Here is a 21973-nt window from a genome sequence, read left to right as displayed (position 1 = left end):
AAGCAGCATTTCCATTGTCTTGATAGTTGGGAGTTACTCAGGTTCATTAAAATATCACAGATCATTCTGCTGTAACTTTGTAGGACATCGAAGATCCCACATCTAAGTACCAGAGTTAAAGGTTTCAGAACATTGAGACATCACTGTGAAGGCTCCATCACTGATGGCTCCAGAGCTTCTACATGATCCAAGATAGCCAGCAGTTTCAGAACCAAAATATTGGAGTGCAGGTTGTGGAATATCTTGCTATAACCTATCAAATTATAAAAGCTGATAAATGAAGTAGCATTACAGCTGCTAATAATTTTGGTCCCAAAAGATCCATCACCTAAACACTGCTTGTGAGATCAGGACCCATACCTTCATTAATCTTACCTTCTCAATGTTTTTTCTGCCCCTCGCATGTCACTGTCTGTCACTGAAGCTATCTTGCTTCACCCGGTATGCTCTCCTCAAGTTCAACTTTTGAATGCCTCGGTTGGATGGTTTATTTCCAAGGTACACTTGAATGATGCAACATTCCAAGAGGCATATCATTGATCCTGATGGAAGGAGAAAATCTTCTTTTGTCACCCAGATGGTCTTCAAATATCCTAGTGACATGGACCTGAAGTTCAAAGTGTGCTTCACTGTCAGTGACCACATAATTCAGTCTGGTGGAAACTAAAAGGGGGATATGTGTGATTCTAAATGAGGGGCGAGTCACCTCTACTGTCCTATCTTGTGACTTCTCTTCAAACCATCCTTTCTGTATTTGGAGATCCAACTTCTCAAAAGTGCAGCTTATACAGTTCACTTCCTGTTCCCTTTCCTCCTGAAGTACTCTTGTGGCAGAAGCGGAGCAACTTTGTTTTTCATTCATGAGATTTGGCCATCACAGGCTGGGCCACAATTTCCTGTCTATCATTAATTGCCCTTGAGAAGGTCTTGGTGAGCTGTCTTCTTCAACCATTGCGTTTCATGTGATACAGACACACCAACAATACTGTTAGGGAGGAAGTTCCAGAATTCTGAACCAGCAACAATGAAGAAGTGATTATTCAGTGTCAAGTCGGGCCAGTATATGGCTTGGAGGGGAATTTGCAAGTTGTGGTGTTCCCATTTATCTGTTGCTCTTGTCTTTCTAAATGGTTAAGGTTGTAGATTTAGAACGGCTGCCTAAGAAATTTTGTAGAGTTGTTCCTGTGTGTCTTTTTGATGGCTTACTGTGCAGCTACTATGCACTGTGTTGGAGGGAATGAACGTTGATGATGTCAGATGGCACACTATCAAGCTGTTTATTCTGTCATAGGTTACAATGACTGTTGTTAGAGTTGCACTCATCCAAGCAACTGGAGAATAGTCCATCACACTCCTGACTTGTGCCTTGTAAATGGTGGACAGGCTTTGAGGAGTCAGGATGTGAATTATTCTCCTCAGAATATTTAACATCTGACCTGCCCTTATAGCCACAGTATTTACATGGTTGGTCCAGTTCAGTTCCTAATCAATGGTAACTGCCAGAATTGCAGAATGCAGTTATTGCATTATTCAGCAATGGTAATGACATTGAATGTTGAGGAACAATGTTTAGATTCTCTTGGTGGAACTAGCATTAAGCTGCGGGTGTTATTATTATTGTGTCTAGCAAAACCTTTATATCATAGCGCTAAACTTAAGTGTTGGGAAGATGTGAAAGTGCATCATGAAAGTGCTATATCTGAAGAAACAGAGTTCTACAGTTGAGGGTTTTAACTGAGTTTTACTAGCAATAGGAGATGACACACAATGAAAAGTTCAGTCGAATAGACAACTGTAAAAACCTAGTTAGACATTATAACAACTGGTCACTGGTAGAGAACAGTCCATAAGTTTAATAGATAGAGTGTTACATCAAATAGTTATGAAGTTACCCCATGGACCCTTACCTTGCCAGTCTATCATTCATAAAAAGACAGACCTTATGTTTATATAGCACCATTCACAACTCAAGACAATGAAGTGCAGACACTATTGTAATTCACATGAGCAGCCACCTCCTTCCAAAGATTGTGATCCACCTTTGACTTGATTGAATCATTGTTCAGGAGGGGAAGAAGCCAAACAGCATGGAAACAATTGTACTACATTTGCTCCAGCATATTTTGTGTGGCAATTCTTTGAAATGTGTGGCCTGAGGCTACCATAACTTGCTCAGTGATATTTTTCATGTTTTCGGGAAAAAAGTCTCCATTTTAATTCCGCTGTTTCCATAATTTCTGTTGTCCTTTCTGGGGTGGGTCATTTCTTTGGCTTTATTATAATACCAGCATTTCTTTGCTTTTAGATTTCCAGCACAATTGTTTGAAGGAAAGGCCATTATTATGTTGTCATGATACTACATATGTAATGGGACTCGAGTGGATTACTGTTTATTTCATGGTGATATGTACATCAGAGAGATACCTCCATTTCCGAAGCTCAACAGATATATCAATAACCTGACTAAAATTGCTCAGGTAATGTTGACTCCATTTTGAATCTAACTGATACTACCCAAGCTTTCTTTCTCGGAAAACAATTTCAATCAGTGTAGATTGAATTTTAATCCTTAATATTAAAAGATGAATTTCTAATCCACTTATATTATCCAACTCAACCATGTCTCTACTACCATCTTACCACCAACTCAGTGCAAGTTATCACTCTGTGAACGAATATTTTACATCCAAATAGAACCAGATGTTAACTAACATTGAGTTCAACTAATGTTTTACCTTATGTTTCCCTCAATACCTTTTGCATTGAACAGTCTGTGCCACCACTGAACATCAAGCTCTTAGTTCCTGGACTGTCACTGAACTCATCTCCTCTGGAGATCTCCATTCCATAACTTCCCATCTCACACTTCCCATAGCCCATTTCTAATTGCTTACCAAAATTCGCAAATGGGACTGCCCCAGTTTGTTCATATCCCACTCAACTAGTTCTTCCTATCTTGACTCTACATTTCTCTCTTTATTCAGTCTCTCCACTTACAAGAATGATTCTACAATTTCCAGTTTTCTGGCCCTAGCTACCTCCTCTTCAGCATGGATATGCAACCTCTCCATGCATCCATCCATCCTCAAAAAGGGATTTCAACAGCTCTGATCCACCCTCCTTCACCTGGCTGAGCTTGTTCTCACTTTCAGCAAATTTTCCTTTAACTCATATCACTTCCTTCAAGTCAAAGACTGTGGATACCCTTATGGTTTCCAGTTATGCCTGTCTCCTTGTGGGGTATGTGGAATATTCCTGAGACTCCTATACACAACTCTTTCTTTGATACATCGGTGTTGCTCCAAGCTATAATTCGTAATTAGAATAATCTGTCAGTTTTACTTTCAATTTCTATCCTTCTCTCACCTTCTCCTGGCCCAACTCTGAATTTTCCCTTCCCTTTCTTGTTTCCATTTCTGAGATAGATTACCCACCAATATCCATTACAAACCCACTGATTCCCACAGTTACCTTGACTATTCATCCTCACATCTGGCTTCCAGCAAGATTCCATTGCATTTCCCAGTTTCTCCAGCTTCATCATGTGTTCTGATGATGCTACCATCCGCTGGGGTCCTCCAACATAATCTCCTTTATCCTCAACTGAGGATTCCTCACCACTGTCGCTGACAGGTCCCTCACCTATGTCCCACCTATTTCCCGCATTTCTGTCCACATCTCCTCCCCTCACTTCCATAATAATTATAGGGTTCTCCTTCTCCTCGTTTACCATCCTACCAGTCTCCGCATTCAAAGAATTATCCTCACTCATTTCCGCCCCTTCCAGTGGGATGCCAGCACCAAACACATCTTTCCCTCTCTCCACTGTCAGCGTTCTCCAGAGACCTTTCTATTTGCAACACCCTCGTCACCCCTTCATCCCTCCAAACACTTCTTCAACACCCGTGCAATTGCATAATGTATAACACTTGATCATTCACCTCCTCATTGTCCAATGCCCCAAACACACATTCAAGGTGGTACAGTGCTTTACTTGTACTTCTTCCAAGGTAGTCTCCTGTACTTGCTGCTCACATTGCGGTCTCCTTTACGTTACACCAGGTTATAGTCCAACGGGTTTAATTGGAAGCACTAGCTTTCCGAGCACTGCTCCTTCAGCAGGTGGTTGTTGTTGTGGAGTACACAATTGTAAGACACAGAATTTATAGCAAACATTTACAGTGTGATGTAACTGAAATCATACATTGAAAAATACCTTGATTGTTTGTTAAGTCTCTCATCTGTTAGAATGACCATGTTAGTTTCACTTCTTTCATATGTAAATCACAAAACTCTTTTAAATATAAAAAAGGCTTTGTGATTTACATATGAAAGAAGTGAAGCTATCACGGTCATTCTAACAGATGAGAGACTTAACAAACAATCAAGGTATTTTTCAATGTATAATTTCAGTTACATCACACTGTGAACTTTTGCTATAAATTCTGTGTCTTGCAATTGTGTCCTCCACAACCACCTGCTGAAGGAGCAGTGATCGGAAAGCTAGTGCTTCCAATTAAACCTGTTGGACTATAATCTGGTGTTGTGTGATTTTTAACTTCGTATACCCCAGTCCAACACCGGCATTTCCAAATCCTTTACGTTATTGAGACTAAATGGAGACTGGTTGACTGCTTAGTAGAACACTTCCATTCTGTCCAGAGGAATAACCCCCACCTTCCAGTTTCAATTAACCATCTTGGTTTGCATCTTGCACCTACTACAGCAGATTTTCCAAAGCAAATTCCATTTCCGAGCAGTTCTGAGGCTTTTGATGCTTAAGGACCTAAACTTGTGCCCTTTCTCCTGCTAGACTCCTAGGTAGAGGTCAGCGAGCCAGTAAAAATACTTAACAGAGCTAGAGGTTAGAAAATTGGGCAAGGAAAGGGTTTGGATTTCTCTTATGTGCAGAAATCGTGTCACACTGAAGGCATACCAAATTCATACAATCATACAATGTTCATACAAGCTGGCAGCATAGGAGGAGATCATTTGGTCCACTATGTCTATTCCAGCTATTTGGAAGAGCTATTCAATTCATCCACTTCTCAATCTTTCTCTATGGCATGAAAATTGTTTGTTTATCTGTAAAGTGTTATTTGTCCAATTCTCTTTTGGAAGTTATTATTGAAGCTGCTCAACATTCTACACTGTAAGGAGAACAAACCTGATTTCCACAGTCTGTCTAGGATCTACAATCTACTCTAAGATTAAAACAGATGGTTTTCAGTAAAATGCCGCACCACTGATCATTTTTACCTGATGTTTTAGGATATGCTGATTGGAAATGCCTGTTTCCTTTTTCAAAAATTACATAATAGTATCGATTGATGTTATATGTCCAGAACGGAATTAAGAATTATAAAGACATTTAACAAGATTACATGAAAAACACTGCAGAACCTGGAAATCTGAAACAAACGCAGAGAAGTCTGGGGAAACAGAGCAAGTCTGGCAGCATCCGCGGAGGGAGAAACAGAGTTAACATTTCAAGTCTGGTATAATTTCTTCTGAATGTCTCACCCCACAGATGCTGCCAGACCTGCTGAATTTCTCCAGCATTCTCCATGTACGTTCAACAACAATAACTGGTGCTTTACAATGATGGGGCAAGTAAAAATATCAACAGATAGGTTAGGAAGGAATTCATGACAGAATCATCTAACAGGAAATTGTATATTGAGTGAATTTGATTGACCGTTTCAAGTTCTGGATTTTCTTACACATCTTACTTCTTTCATATGCTATTACAACTTTTTGTCAATGAACACATGTATGTGTATACTTACGTTAGGACATAATTGACGCTCACAATGCAATGGGGTCTGGATGAACGACTATTATGAACAATGGTAGCATAGCTCTGAACCCACACCCAGCCTCCATGTTTAGACAGCAGTCTGTAGTACTTTGTTGTGACTTGTCCTTTGACCAGCACTTCCAGAATAATTAAAAACAAAATTACTTGGTATTTTTCCAGCATTATTTCAGATAAATATTAAAACATTTTGCAACATTTCCTCAAATTGCACATTTTCAAACATATAACTACTTGAAACCATATTATTAATTTAAAAAATACTGTTACCAGTGTTAACTGATTTATGCTTTATATATTCATCAATCTTTCTTCTGTCAGTACATTGTGGGGTGGCATGGTGGCTCAGTGTTTAGCACTGCTGCCTCACAGCACCAGGGATGCAGGCTCAATTCCAGCCTTAGGCAACTGTCTGTGTAGAATTTGTACACTCTCCCTGTATCTGCTTGGGTTTCTTTCCACACTCCAAAGATATGCAGGCTATTTGGATCAGCCATGGGGTTACAGGCATAGGGTAGGAGTCTGGATGAGATGCTCTTTGGAGTATCAGTACAGACTTGATCGGCTGAATGGCCGGCTTCCACACTGCAGAGATTCTATGATTTAACAGAAATGCTAATCTTTCTAAAATAAAGTCACCCATTATTTAAAAGAACTCGTCCTTATCCGAGAAACATTTATAGCGTTGGTTTAAATACTCATGATTTGCTGTCTATTCTAATGCAATCATTTACAAGAGGGTGGTTTGCATGCCACAGAGGGTGTTTCGCGTGTGAAATAAACTTTCTGTGGAAGTGGTAGATGCAGGTATAATTACAACATTAAAAGACATTTCAATGGATATATGAATAGGAAAGGTTTGGAGGGATATGGGCTATGAGCAGACAGAAGGGACTAGTTTAGTTTGGGATTATAATCGGCATGGACTGGTTGGACTGAAGGGGTTGTATGATTCTAAGACCCCAAAATTGTGGAATTCCTTAACTGAATTAGGTTTTCTCAGTCCCACTGTTACATTCAAGAAGGCTCAGGAGGCAGAAGTGTTAACAGAGGGAGTTTTATTGTGGAGGTGTTCACTCTACAGGCAGCAAAATTAGAGGAGAGAGAGCTGTTTGTTCTCCTAAATTGCTGATAATGCAATAATTATGTCACATGATTAGACTCTTAAAGTGAGTCTACCATACAATCACAAATACACACCATCTACAAACTTCAGACTTTTAAATTGTAAGTTGAGCCAGTTCCAAAAACTACTTGCTGATTTGCCTCATACATTGTATTTTTTTCCAATGAGCTATTCTGTGTTATGAGGCTTAGCTTATTCTTTTGGTTTCTCACCAAAAGATAATTGGATTGGGGAGGAACTTGATATGTTTAGCATATGTTTTACGACACATGCCTGAAATGTTTTTTTTCATTACTTTATTTTCAGAACATATACTGTGAGAGTCATGATTATTTTGTTCAGACTTCATTTCTTAATGACAACGAACAATAATATGCCCAACATATCCACATTGCTAACTACTTCTGTTCTTGAAGAGTAATAATGTTGAATATCGATAGCTATGCCATGATTACTGTCAACAATTGAGTGATAATCCACAGTCAAATCGTCCTATCAGTTACAAATCTAGAAGCATAGACTAGATTAAATTAAGTAGTTTAACTGATATGCCATGTGTAATAATTGATCTGCATGAAGTGTTCTTGAATGAGTACCATTTCAGGTGAGCAGCTTGTTACTCACAGAGGTGATGTGCATATCTTAAATGGAAAACATCACACCCATGCACGTGATGATACAATGTCCTTTCTATCAGATCCTGAGGTTCATATCCAGTTAACTCCGCAACCCTGTTAATAAAGGCAAATAAAATTGGAAATTACTTGCAATGATGAAAGTAATGGTGTAGTGGTATAATCATTAGACTAACAATCCAGGCTAATATTCAGTGGCATAGGTTCAGATCCCGCCAGGATTGAGATTGAAATTTGAATTCAGTACAAAGCAGCAATAACGTGAATGGCAGCTATTGCAACCATTGTACAAACTTATCTGCTTCATTCATTTCCTTTTGGAGAAACAAATATGCTGTCTTTACCTGGCCTGATATGTGATTCCAGACATTGGACAACATATTGACACTTAACAGCCCTCTGTACAATTATGGCTGGCCAATACATGCTAGACTAGCCGGTGATGCCCATATCCCATGAATGAATTTTAAAAATGAAATAAAGTTGGCTGTTTCATATGGGCCAAGATTTTGAATTTACAGAAATAAAGTAGATAAAAGAAATGTATTGTTCAACAATTGGAGCAATTTATGATGGGAATTAGAATATTGTGTATCTTTTTTGGTGTCTTATTTCTTGAAGTGGTTTAGATTATAGTAGAAAAGAAACATGGACGAAACCAGATTTTTGTGGTTGGGGTCTTAGTGAGAAACAGCAGAGGAAAGTTTTGTTTCATTAGAGCAGAAAAAGAGCAAATCTGCTCAAAGTTCCCAAGAAATAGGACTAAGTGGTTAGCTTTTCTAAGAAGTTGCCTCCAGTGCTATGGAATAGATCCATTGTATGGGAATCCATGGACTTTTGCAATTACCACCATTAATAAACATAGTGTGTGATTCATATAAAGTTTTAATGTCATTCACTGTAAGTTTGGTTCTTGGATTCTAGGTTCATGAGAGATATGAGTTTTTCTGTGTGTCTGAAGTTAATAACTAACTTGTAAGTATTTCTGGCCATAGGTATTTCTTTTAAAACAGTTTTTGGAGCCTAGTTTTAGAATTAATGGATGTTACTATCAATCAAGAGAAAATAGCTCCAATTTTGAAAGTCAGGAGAGGATTTTTTTTTCAGCTTAAGGTAAACACTGATAGTTTAGAGGGATGTTTTACTGAGAAATTTGAGCAGTTCTTCAAAGGCCTTGGATTAAGATGTCAGTATAGACCAGATCTACCAATAAGGGACTGCTATAATGAAACCAGATTGCCCTACAGTAAAGAGTTAATGATAATTCCACCAGATGTATTGGGATACAACCCTGAAGATATTACTTAAAGATGCATAACATTTAGGTTCAGATTTATCATAACGCTAAGTAGAAGTTATCAGAAGTTCCAGACTATAGTTAAAGTCACAAGTGTCTTAAAACTACTAGGTGTTAGAGACAGGGATGAAGACAGTGCAGTGAGTGCTGTATGGCTGGTGTTTTGGGGTATTATGCAAGGTGTATATTGGGTAGTGTACAAAAGCTGTTGTTTTTCTTTTCAATTTATAAAGGATCCTTTGGGGGATTAATAGTATCATGCTTTACTGTGTGTTTAAAAATCTTTGAACTTGTGTTATAAGTAGATAGTTTAATTTATTCTATTTTACCTTCATTTTTCTGTTAATAAGCTTGTTATATCATTAAAAAAAACATGCTTATATTTCAGTGAAAGACCACTACACTAAAATCAAACCAAAATAAAGTATAATCTATCAAACCAAGTTTCAGTCTGATCTTGTCATATAATGACATCACCTAAGATCATTACAACAGCAAACACTTCAATAAAAGGCCATTATCCTCAATACACCCACTCTCTTAACACAGATCTCTTATATTTTTCTTTCTATCGAAGTGTATCCAACTGATCCAGCTGCAAAGATGATTTTGAATATCTTATTATTACAAATCTAGAGTTTGCATAATTGACAATGTTCTATGAATGGTGAACCTGATGTGTACTGCGAGCAAAAGGTGTTTATTGACAGGACCAATTGTGGTCTGGCCTGGCACTCTACACAAGGGAGTGTTATCACTGGGCTAGTAATACAGGGTATCACAGCTACAGAAGCTTCCATTGTCAAGGAAGCTCTGCCTACCGAGTCAGTATGGGTGGAAATTAGAAACAGCAAGGGAGCAGTCACCTCTTTAGGGGTTTACTACAGGCCCCCCAATAGCAGCAGGGAGATGGAAGAAAGCATAGGTCGGCAGATTTTGGAAAAGTGTGGACGTAGTAGGGTTGTTGTAATGGGTTACTTTAACTTTCTCAATATTGATTGGAACCTCCTTCGAGCAGAAGATTTGAATGGAGCTGTTTTTGTGTGTTCAGGAAGGTTTCCTAACTCAGTACGTTGACAGGCCGACGAGGGGAGAGGCCATTCTAGACTTAGTGCTCGGAAACGGGCCGGGGCAGGTATCAGATCTTGTGGTGGGAGAGCATTTTGGTGATAGTGACCACAACTGCCTCACATTCTACATAGCTATGCAGAAGGAGAGGATTAGGCCAAATGGGAGGATATTTAACTGGGGAAGAGGAAACTATGATGCAATTAGACTTGAGTTAGGAAGCATGGACTGGGAGCAATTGTTCCACGGTAAAGGCACTATAGACATGTTTAAGGAACAGTTGTTGCAAGTGATGAATAAATATGTCCCTCTGAGACAGGCAAGAAGTGGTAAGATAAACGAACCTTGGTTGACGAGAGCGGTGGAGCTTCTCGTCAAAAGGAAGAAGGTAGCTTACATAAGGTGGAGGAAGCTAGGGTCAAGCTCAGCTCTACAGGATTACAGGCAGGCAAGGAAGGAGCTTAAAAATGGTCTGAGGAGAGCCAGGAGGGGGCACGAGAAAGGCTTGGCAGAACGGATTAGGGAGAACACAAAGGCATTTTATACTTATGTGAGGAATAAGAGAATGGTCAAAGAAAAAGTAGGGCCGATCAGGGATAGCATAGGGAATTTGTGTGTGGAGTCTGAGGTGGTAGGGGAAGCCCGAAATGAGTTTTTTTGCTTCTGTCTTTGTACTGAATGAAACCTTTGAAGAGCAGGTGTGTATGCTGAAATGGATAGAGATAGAGGAAGCTGATGTGCTGAAAATTTTATCAAACATTAAGATTGACAAGTCGGCAGGCCCGGACCACATTTGTCCTCGGCTGCTTTGGGAAAAGGGAAATGTAATTGCTTCACCACTTGTGAAGATCTTTCATCCTCGGTCTCCACTGGAGTCGTACCTGAGGACTGGAGAGAGGCAAATGTAATTCCTCTCTTCAAGAAAGGAAATAGGGAAATCCCCAGCAATTACAGACCAGTAAGTCTAACGTCTGTCGTCTGCAAAGTGTTAGAAAGGATTCTGAGGGATAGGATTTATGACCATCTGGAAGAGCATGCCTTGATTAAATGCAGTCAGCACGGCTTTGAGAGGGGCAGGTCATGCCTCACAAACCTTATCGAGTTATTTGAGGATGTGACTAGAAAAGTTGATGAGGGTCGAGCTGTGGATGTGGTGTATATGGACTTCAGCAAGACATTTGATAAGGTTCCCCATGGTAGGCTCATTCAGAAGGTCAGGAGGAATGGGATTCAGGGGAACATAGCTGTCTGGATACAGAATTGGCTGGCCAACAGAAGATAGTGAGTGGTAGTAGAAGGAAAGTATTCTGCCTGGAAGTCAGTGGTGAGTGGTGTTCCACAGGGTTCTGTCCTTGGGCCTCTACTGTTTGTAATTTTTATTAATGACTTGGATGAGGGGATTGAAGGATGTGTCGGCAAATTTGCAGATGACACAAAGGTTGGTGGTGTTTCTGACAGTATAGAGGGCTGCAGCGGGACATTGACAGGATGCAGAGATGGGCTGAGAGGTGGCAGATGGAGTTCAACCTGGATAAATGCGAGGTGATGCATTTTGGAAGGCCGAATTTGAAAGGTGAGTACAGGATTAAGGATAGGATTCTTGGCAGTGTGGAGGAACAGAGGTATCTTGGGGTACAAATACATAGATCCCCTTAAAATGGACACCCAAGTGGACAGGGTTGTTAAGAAAGCATATGGTGTTTTGGCTTTCATTAACAGGGGGATTGAGTTTAAAAGTCGTGAGATCTTGTTGCAGCTCTATAAAACTTTGGTTAGACCGCACTTGGAATACTGCGTCCAGTTCTGGTCGCCCTACTATAAGAAAGATGTGGATGCTTTGGAGAGGGTTCAGAGGAGGTTTACCAGGATGCTGCCTGGACTAAAGGGCTTATCTTATGAGGAGAGGTTGACTGAGCTAAGACTTTTTTCATTGGAGAAAAGGAGAAGAAGAGGGGACCTAATTGAGGTATACAAGATAGTGAGAGGCATTGATAGAGTCAATAGCCAGAGACTATTTCCCAGGGCAGAAATGACCAACATGAGGGGTCATAGTTTTAAGCTGGTTGGAGGAAAGTATAGAGGGGATATCAGAGGTGGGTTCTTTACACAGAGAGTTGTGAGAGCATGGAATGCGTTGCCAGCAGCAGTTGTGGAGGCAGAGTCATTGGGGACATTTAAGAGACTCCTGGACATGCACATGGCCACAGAAATTTGAAGGTGCATACATGAGGATCAGTGGTCGGCACAGCATCGTGGGCTGAAGGGCCTGCTCTGTGCTGTACTGTTCTATGTTCTATTAATCCAGCCATGTGTTTTAGGGACATTGATTCAAATTGCACTGCCTGGAATTTGAATCAACGGGAAAATCTGAAATTAAAAATCTAGCCTAATAGTGACCAGGTAATTGCTATTAAAAGACTATCAGTTTCATTAAAGTCCTTTAGGGAAGGAAATCTGTAAACCTTATCTGGTCTGGCCTACATGTGACTGCAGCCCCACAGTAATGTGGGTTACTCTTAACTGTCCTCTGAAGCTCAAGGGCAATAAATGCTGGCCCCCAGACAACATCCAATCAATAAAGGAAACAAATTCTCAGGCTAAACCTATCAGCCAGGTCTGAGCAATTGATTTGCTGTTATGTTTCTTTTGGAGGACCTAAAACCTTTCTCAACAATTATCTTTTTCTCCTTGCATCAGTTTCCTTTAGTTGAGGGTAAGCTGGTCTCCGAAAATGCAATCTTCAGTTAGAGGCAAAATCTCAATAACCTTGTTTAATCTTCCCTTCTCCTGTGTAATTTAAAGGAAAGCATTAGAAACCAGGGACTCACTGAAGTGAAACCCCTTGGCACCTGTGCGATGGAAATTCTAACCCTTTAAGTGCTCAATCTCTGAAACTATCAGTTGCTGTTAAATCATTTTACCAGTTAAAGTTCTTACCTTGCGTCTAGGAAAATTAATTTGAGATCCAGACTGGCTCTGAACATGAACATGTTGCTGTGAAGTTTGATTTCTGTGATAGCACTGGGTGGTAATGAATGTCCCACTGCCACTAGTCCCACAATCTGGTAACAGCCATCATAGAGAGTGACATCAAATACATACTGCCGGATTTTCAAATAGCCACTGCAGTGGATTACCTATGGAGAAGGATAATTTCAGTTGATTTATGCATGGTGAAAATATTTTCTAAACACACAGAAGAGGCTAAGCAAATAAAACTGCTCAAGGAAGCTAAAAGTGAGAACTTTATTAAAGAATATTAAACTGTACACTTACTTTCACACTAACTTGTCCCACAATCTATTTAACAACAGAAAACTGCCAAAAAAAAGGGCAGTCCAGGTGCTGAAGTGCATTGTCGTGCCAATATGGTTCAGTACGGACAGAACGCAATGTACATTTACAATTATAATTGCCAGCCATGTCTTTGGGAGGAGATTTCTGTTCAACATTTGAGTTTACGATGATCTGTAGCAGGGAGATGGAGAGATACCAAAAAGACAGATATCTAACTCATGATCTTTATGTTGTTATTAGTGAAAAAATGTTGGTCCCTCCTACCGATTACTAGGGATTTCACTTATTTTGATCAACAGAAATTAGAAAAAAATTAAAAATGGATAAATGGTAAGCAAAAAGAATTTAGTGCATTAAATAATTTTCAGCTTACTTGTTGAATTAGGCTTTTAAAATATCTGATGCACCTTTGACTTAATGCAATTAAAAGTTGCTTGGGAAAGCCAGGCAAATGATTGGATGATACCTGCTGACTGACAGTTGCTGAGCTGCTCATGGTAGGGGAATGTCATGCTAAGGTCAGCAACCTGGTCAGGATCAATAATGTTGAACAGAAGTTAAATAGACACTTCGGAGTTCTGCCTTCTGAGAACAGAAGAAGATTAGCAGAAACTCTGCAGAAAATGGATTACATTGGCTCCATGGTAATGAACTTGCATTTATATGCTATTTTAACGCAGCTCTCAAATCATTTCAAAGTGTGTCATATAGAATGAATTATATTGTGTAGTTACTCTTGCTTTATGCCTAAAATAGATTGCACATGATCTGTGAAAGGAATAGACTTGATGGCTCAATGGCCTTCTCTCTTCCTTTCTTGTTTTATTCCATATTATTCTCAGATGTAATTGAACTTTTAAGGTAACATTTGTGCCTCATAGGTGCCAGGTGATGACCATCTCCATTAAGAGGGAATCTAGCAATCACCTCTCGATTTTCATTGGCACTACCATTGCTCAAAATCCTACTATAATCCTGGGTTACCATTGACTAGAACAGAACAGAACTGAACCAACCACATCAATGCTATAGCTACACAGCTTTTCACAGTCTAGGAATTGTGTGGTGAATAACACATCTCCTGTCTCCCCTGTGGCTTTCTATCATTGACAAGGCACAAGTCAGGAGTGTGATGGAATACTCTCCACTTCCCTGAATGAGTGGAGCTCCAATACTCAAGAGATTTAAAATCATCCAGGACAAAAAAAAACATGCTTGTTGGCACTCCATTCACCACCTTCACCATTCACTCTGTGCATCAGGATGTGTAGGAACAGCAGTGTACACCATCTACAAAATGCACTGCAGTTGACTCACCATAGCTACTCTGACACCAACTTCCCAACCCATAATCACTGCTATCTGGAAAGGCAAGAGCAGTACATGGGAACACCATCTCATGCAAGTTCTTTTCTAAGCCATTCACCATCCTTCAGTTTGACCAGCTCAAAATCATGGAACTTCCAAACAGAACTGTGGGTGTTTCTACACTCCAGGACTGCAGTGTTCCAAGGAGGCAGATCTCCATCATCTTCTCTGGTAGAATTCATATCCTGTGAATGAATTGTTTTAAAATATGCAGGGATTTTTGCATAAAATCAAATATTTAACCAAATGATCATCTTAGAATTGTCTGATTCTCAGTTAAGTTAATCTATTTTCTGAATAGCACAAGTCTAATGTCACATCTGATTTATTCTTTTGCGGCTTCCTGTTTCACCTCCACATACCTTTGAGACAGTATGTCCACAATAATTCCTTCTTAGTTATGTTAATTTTCTCCCTTCACTGTTTATTAATTTTCCTTCAAAATAACTTTGATTGGTCTTCTTTGTTATCTGTCAGTTTTCTTTATTTGTTTGTTCATCATGTTCTGTTTGGACATTGAGGTCAGCATGTTCCTGAGGAAAGATTTCTAGAATAGGTTTGAATTGCTTTCCTTGTAAATCAGACTTCCTGACTGACTTATTTTGCAGGATTCCACCTTCCTGCTATGGATGGAATGCTGACATTGAAAAATTAACTTACCCAAAAAGAAAAGTCAATAAAAGAGAACAATCCTTTAAGATACAAAAACTTCATTGTAACAGGAAGTCTAAGCCTGTACTATGGTGTAGTATAAAAACAATTTAAGTTGTCAGATGGTTTCCATTTAGCTATTGATATTCAAATGTATTTGTTTGAACTGTCAATTATTCCTATTCATAAGGGGAACTTTCCAAGATCCCTGTTGGCTCTGTTGTTTAATGCACTGCCTAAAGTGAAATTGAACCACACAAAGGATCAGTTTCTATCCTGACATTTACTGAGTTAACTAATTCAACTTGGGTGTTGGCAGGCATACTACAATCGGCATTCATTGCCTTTGCCTAAATTAGCCACAATACCAATTATTGATTGGCATTCAGTGATCCTTGATGGAAATTGTTTGTGGTCACAAAACAAAACTGCCACAGGCCATGTGGAGCTCTGCAACTTGAGGTTCAGTAAAAGTTATAGTCAGGTCCAATGCATAGCATCACTTCGTTTTGCAGCCCTATTTTGCATGCTGCAGTTACTCATCTCTGGCCACAAATAAAATTTGATGATAACATAAACTGAGTCATTGCCTGTTTCAATTCTATTCTCTCATTGAAGTTCAACCCAAAAGGCAGAGATGAAATTATAAACTACAAAAGCATAAAGCACATATCTCCCTTGTTATTGAATTTCTATGTTATTTTGAATAACATATAGAAATGTTATGATTTTGTTTTTTACTAACAGGAACATCATAGCAGTATCCATTGGCAGCTGTCTGTCATTGAGCTGCATAATATAACAAGCTGTGATCTTGGCATTTGTGTATTGACTGTTGCAAATATCACTGACCAACTTTATTAAACATATTTATGAAAAAGTCTGGGCAGATGGCATATGCTGGAGATTCCATCCATTCTGTAGCTAGAATAAAGACTGATGAACATGAGGAATGTAATAATTTTATCTCACAGCCATTATAGTGAACCATGAAAAAGAGTGCAAAGTCAAATTAAGTGACAGAGATCAAAGGTCTGACAAGTTCCATATTGGTAGGAAAAAAATTTTTTGGAAGTTAAGTTTTTTTTTAATACTTTCAAGGTAGGTGAGCAGCAATTTACTAAATTAAACAGATGTATGAAAACATCTTCATAATCTTTGCTGAAGTTGTGTCTGATAGGATATTCCATCACCATTAATCCTGTCAAGAATGGAAGAATGGTTCCCCTTAGATTAACCTTCAAGCTTCTATGTACTCATCCTTTCAGTGAATAGCCCAGGTTCTTAATTTTTCTTCTTATCAATAGTGATCAGTATGTTGTCATTAAATTTCATTGATATAGGTAAAAATCAGTATCAAGATTCAAAATGTGCTAAGCTTTCTGACTTCAGCAACAATATAACTGATGGAGGGGAGGCTGGAGAAATAATCCTTTTACATGTGTGAGGCTGGTGTGGTAATTCAGAAGGCTTTCTGGCATTTTCCTCTGATTTTCTGTTTCTTATTAACTTCCGAAGAGTCAAACATTTGCCATCATTTAAACTCAATAGTCCAACTTCACCTAAGTGGCAATTCTGCATGCATTCCCCATCCAGTCACTTTGAGAAGAGGAACCTTACAGCTGGACACAATCCTTTCCATACTTTCATTTTCAGACTGAATGGTAACAAGGTATATGACCCAAAGCTGATCTTCCACGGGCTCAAGATACTGGGTAAACAGCTAAAACCGTGCTGAGAAAAGAATCAAACCTGGGGCTTTCAATGGCTCAAGGTCACCTAAAAGGAGATATCACTCCACTGAAACATCCAGAGAGAAAATGGAGAAAAGTATCAGATTACATTACTGACCATGGCATTTACAATTCTTAAAATTCAACTGAAGGGTAAATTCACAATGAATATTCTTACTTATTTTGTATTAGCAGTTGTGCCTTCAAATGCTCTAGAAATTGTGAGACTTCTCTGCCTTTGTGTCTCTTTCCTCTTCTGAGACTCCTTAAATCTAACCCTTTATCATTCCTAATATCTTCTGATGTGACCCAATATAAAATGTTATTTACTGATGTTCATGTGATATGCCTCAGAGCATTTGAATACATGGAAAGCACCATACAAATGCAAGTTTATTGCTGTTGTAGCTTAAAGTACTAAGCAAAAATATTGTGATAATTCATTGCCTTATTCCTTGAAAAAAAATTTGTCCTTCTGGAGCTGCAGCATAAGACAGCCAAATTGTCATCTCAATTATCCCAAAAGGAAGACTCATATACTTATAAATTAGGCTATGAGAAGTCTGAGTGTCAGAATTCGAGTACAATTTTTTCAATGATTGTTTATGTTTTCTTACCTTGTAACCACCACAAGTCAAACCTGCATTTCTTTTGGCCAGAACACATTTCATCCGTAGAAAGAAAGAACGCTCAATTTCATATTCTGAAAAGAACATCAAACAATGTTATTGTACCTGAGCTCTAATAACCTCATAAACCATGCTGTGTTATTATAAAGATGCCCAGGATTATTGTAGCCAAGTGAAAAAAAAACCAAACTGTCTTTTAACATAATTTTCATTACTTGTTCTGGGATGTGACTGATGGCCAGATTTATTGCCCATTCTTAGTTCTGCTGAGAAGTGCTGCTGGGCTTCTTCTTGAAATATGCAACTGAAAAGAGTCTTCCTAGAGAAGGTATTCAAAATTGGGTTGCTCAGGGATTATATTCCACCTTTGGGAGAAACATTTTGATTTATTCTTTGATGTTGTAAATACACATTATGTTTTATTAGGTTCTGAATGCTTTACATATCTAAAATTAGATTAAATATTTTAAAAATTAAAACATTAGAACCACAAACCAAATAGAACGTAGCTGGAGTGTACGACTATGGTGTGTTGTGTGAAGGCTGAGTATTTGATATGTGCAGGAGATTGTGTCCATTCAGTAACTAGAAAAAGAAACTGTACTTATGTGGAAGGTGGTAATTTTATTTCATCGCCCTTACAGTGAACCATGGAACTGGGTACTGCAGGGATTGTAACAAGGGTGGCCAGGTGGACCTAGTAGAATATTAGTCCCCTGATTCGGACTATAAATCTGGAGCAATCAGGGACCCTTGGCTGACAGGAAAAAAACATATCTGTCCGACATCCTTACACTCTGAAAGCTGACTCTGAGGGAGCTGGGTCAATGTCACAGACTTTCCACATGTAAACAAAGGGCGCCTTGGTGACTGGATACTGGCATCTTTGGAGTTAGATTAGATTAGATTCCCTATAGTATGGAAACAGGCCCTTCAGTCCAACAAGTCCACACCGACCCTCCAAACAGCAACCCACCCAGACACATTCCCTATCCTATACATACCCCTGACTAATGCACCTAACACTATAGACAAATAAGCATGGCCAATTCACTTGACCTGCACATCTTTGGATTATGGGAGGAAACTGGAGTACCTGGAGGAAACCCACACAGACACAGGAAGAATGTGCAAACTCCATACAGTCACCTGATGTGGGAATCGAGCACGGGTCCCTGGCACTGTGAGGCTGTGGTGCTAACCACTGAGCCACCGTACTACCTTGTTACTTGAGGTACAAAGGGTCAATTAATTGATAGAGATTATTGAATTGAGCATGTTCAAAGGTTTGGTGCATTTTAGTAGGAGAGAAATTTGTTGGAAGTAAGTTTTTAAAAATTATTTCATGGCATGTCAGCATCACTGTCAAGGCAGGATTAGGTCCCTACCCCTAAATGCTCCTGAACTGAACTGGGAGGTGGTTAGTTCTGGATACAGAGTCAAAGAAACTGGTGACCATTCACGCTGATGAAAATGAACAGTTCTCAGTCATGCATTACTCACCAGGTAATCACCACTTTTAAATAGTTCACTAGAAGTTTATATTTAGCAAAGAAGAAATTATTTCAAAATCCTTTCACTGACTGGCGTAACTTCTCACAGCTTCAGGTTTATAGGTATGTAATAGGAAATTATTATCTTTGCTTTAATGGTGATTATTTTTTAAATGTTCTAGTTGATGTGCTAGAAGTAACTCATCACCACAGCACGGATCATGTTTTTCATTTTAGGTTATTGCTTTTTCAATTGGAAAACAAAACAAAATCTTGGCTTTTCAAAAAGAGGAAAGAAGAGATATCTGACACAAATTGGGTAGCTCAACAAAGATGTGATGGGTTTACTGATCTTAATTTTATATTGTGCCATTCTAGGATTGTTTTTGCTAAAATGAATTTCAAGGATTTAGCATATTTTCATCTCTTTTTTTCTTCTCCAAGGTCTTGGTCTCTGATTTTGGCAAGAATGGTGTTTTCTGAGCTATATTTTTTAGAATTTACATTACAGTTCTTTGTTTCTTTAACAAATTTGCTGTTGATTTATTTGTTGTTCTTTCTCACATCATGATAGTTTACCAATGATGTCAAACTATTCATATCATCAACTTCCCTATAGCTGCTGTGCAAATGGGTAACAAATGGCTGGCAAACAGTAATTCTGACGTAAGACCGTACGTCGTTTACAGCCCGACTGACCAAATTCCTTCAGGAAGGAGCAAGGAGTCTGATTATCAGCAAATGCAAGATATTCAGATATCTAGAATGCCTTGATTGGCAGTCACTTTGTTTTTAATTTTGTTCTTATTGGTTCGAAGACTACACCTTGATCCTCTGACTTGTGGCTCCAAATGGTTGTTAGCTCTTACTAAAGCTGCACTATTTGAATTTTCTGGTTCTTGTGTTTAAAGATGACCTTGTGTTTTTATCAATTTTTCTGTTCCCCATTTCAATTTCTAAGCAAATTCATATTTGTATTCCTGAGGTCGATTATTTTTATTTAGATAATTTCCTCTGGAGTTTGCATGTGAGAGATGTTAATGTAAATATGATAAAGGCTGAGAGAGGGAATTGGACAATTAATATTTAAATTACTTCAGCAAAATGTGTATTTACCTGCATCCTAATTAGATGTACTTTTTCTTGATTTCAATCAAAAATACAATTAGCATTACAGATGTTTAATGTTTGTCTTTGCTGATACAATCACAAGTGTACGTCAGGGCAAACAATCATATTTACGTCAGCATTACATCATTGACAATATTAAGTTTAAATCTGAATGACACATGGAAGTCATCAAAATATGGCATGGTAGGATTAAAAATAATCAAAACTGGTGAAGGATGATTTTTGTGATAGTAATATTTAACTGATATTCCTGTCCCGTTAGTAATGTCAACCAGTGACATTTTGTTCTATTTGAGTAGGACATTGTATTTTCTAACTGCACAGGCTTATTCCAATTTCATTATTAGTAATCCATTCTATTTTGTATTTTTATTTAGAGGGAAATTACTTAGCAATTGGCTCTCATGATAATTATATTTACATCTACACAGTTAATGAAAATGGCAGAAAATACAGCCGAGTCGGTAAACGCTCAGTAAGTTGCATTTAATGAAAGTTGAAACTGCATTGCAAGTTGTTTTTGTGTTACAATAGTAGTTTATTAAATTAGAGTGTAATGTGTAAAATCAGAGTGAGAGTAATGTTAGGAGCTAAGTAGGCCATTCAGCCCATTGAGCCTATGATTATGGCTGATCAAACACTTCAGTGTCTTTTATCCACACTATCCCTATAACTATTTACACCATTGATAACCAAAACTGTATCAACTGTTATTTTAAATATGTTCAAAGACTGAAACTTTCACAACATTCTGGGAAGAGCATTACAAATATTTACTGCCTTCTGGGTGAAGAAATGTCTCATTATCTCTGTCCTAATGACTTCCCACTTATTTTACAGAATTCTGTAAATACTCCTGTAATTACTTTGTAAGTTTGAATGAGATCACCTCTCATTCTTCAACACTGTAGAGAAGACAGGCCCAGTTTCTCAATCACTCTTCATAGGACAGTCATGCCATCCTGGGAACAAGTCTGGTGAACTTTTGTTGCACTCCCTCTCTGGCATTATATGTTTCGTGAGGTAGAGACCAAAACGGTATGCAGTACTCCAGGTGCAATCTAAATAGGCTCACCTACAATTGAAGCAAGACTTCACTACTCCTGTATTCAAATCCTCTTTTAATAACATTTAATTAGCCTTCGTAACAGATTACTGCATCTGCGTGTTAGCTCTCAGCCACTCATTGGTCAGAACACTAACATCTCTCACTTTTTAAGAAATATTTGGCACATAGTGGATAACTTCACATTTTTTCGCACTTTATTTCATTCGTCATGATCCTGCCAACTCACTAAACCTGTTGAAATCCTCCTGAAAACATTTTATATCTTCTTCCCAACAAGCATTCCTGCTTAGCTTTGTAATAGTTACAAATTTAGAAATGTTATATTTGGTCCCCTCATGACGTTATAGAGATTTATAAAATCATGAAGGACATGGATAGAGTAAATAAACTAGGTCTTTTCCTTGGGGTGGGGGAGTCCAGAACTAGAGGGCATAGGTTTAGGGTGAGAGGGGAAAGATATAAAAGAGGCATACTTTTTCACAAAGAGGGTAGTATGTCTATTGAGTGAGCTGCCAGAGAAAGTGGTGGAGCCTGATACAATTGTAACATTTAAAAGACATCTGGATGGGTATATGAATAGGAAGGGTTTGGAGCAAAACGGGTCAGGTGCTGGCAAGTGGGATTAGATTAGGTTGGGATATCTGGTTAGCGTGGATGA

The 21973-nt window shown here is 38.6% G+C and overlaps 1 protein-coding gene across 1 annotated transcript in view; it reads right to left on the bottom strand.

The window, feature by feature from the left end:
- The window catches only part of sim2 (SIM bHLH transcription factor 2), a 98118-nt gene that overhangs the window by 10960 nt on the left and 65185 nt on the right, over positions 1 to 21973 (bottom strand). The window contains exons 5-8 of the mRNA XM_060833207.1: positions 17611 to 17696; positions 12882 to 13081; positions 7569 to 7675; positions 5790 to 5937 (exon numbers count right to left, since the gene is read on the bottom strand). Of these exons, the coding sequence (XP_060689190.1) occupies positions 5790 to 5937; positions 7569 to 7675; positions 12882 to 13081; positions 17611 to 17696 (541 nt within the window). The remainder of the gene's footprint in view (positions 1 to 5789; positions 5938 to 7568; positions 7676 to 12881; positions 13082 to 17610; positions 17697 to 21973) is intronic.

The sequence above is a fragment of the Hemiscyllium ocellatum genome, chromosome 12, assembly GCF_020745735.1.
Source record: "Hemiscyllium ocellatum isolate sHemOce1 chromosome 12, sHemOce1.pat.X.cur, whole genome shotgun sequence".
NCBI classification, from domain to species: domain Eukaryota; kingdom Metazoa; phylum Chordata; class Chondrichthyes; order Orectolobiformes; family Hemiscylliidae; genus Hemiscyllium; species Hemiscyllium ocellatum.
Note: the sequence above shows the minus strand (reverse complement) of the source record. Positions and strands in the feature narration are given on the sequence as shown.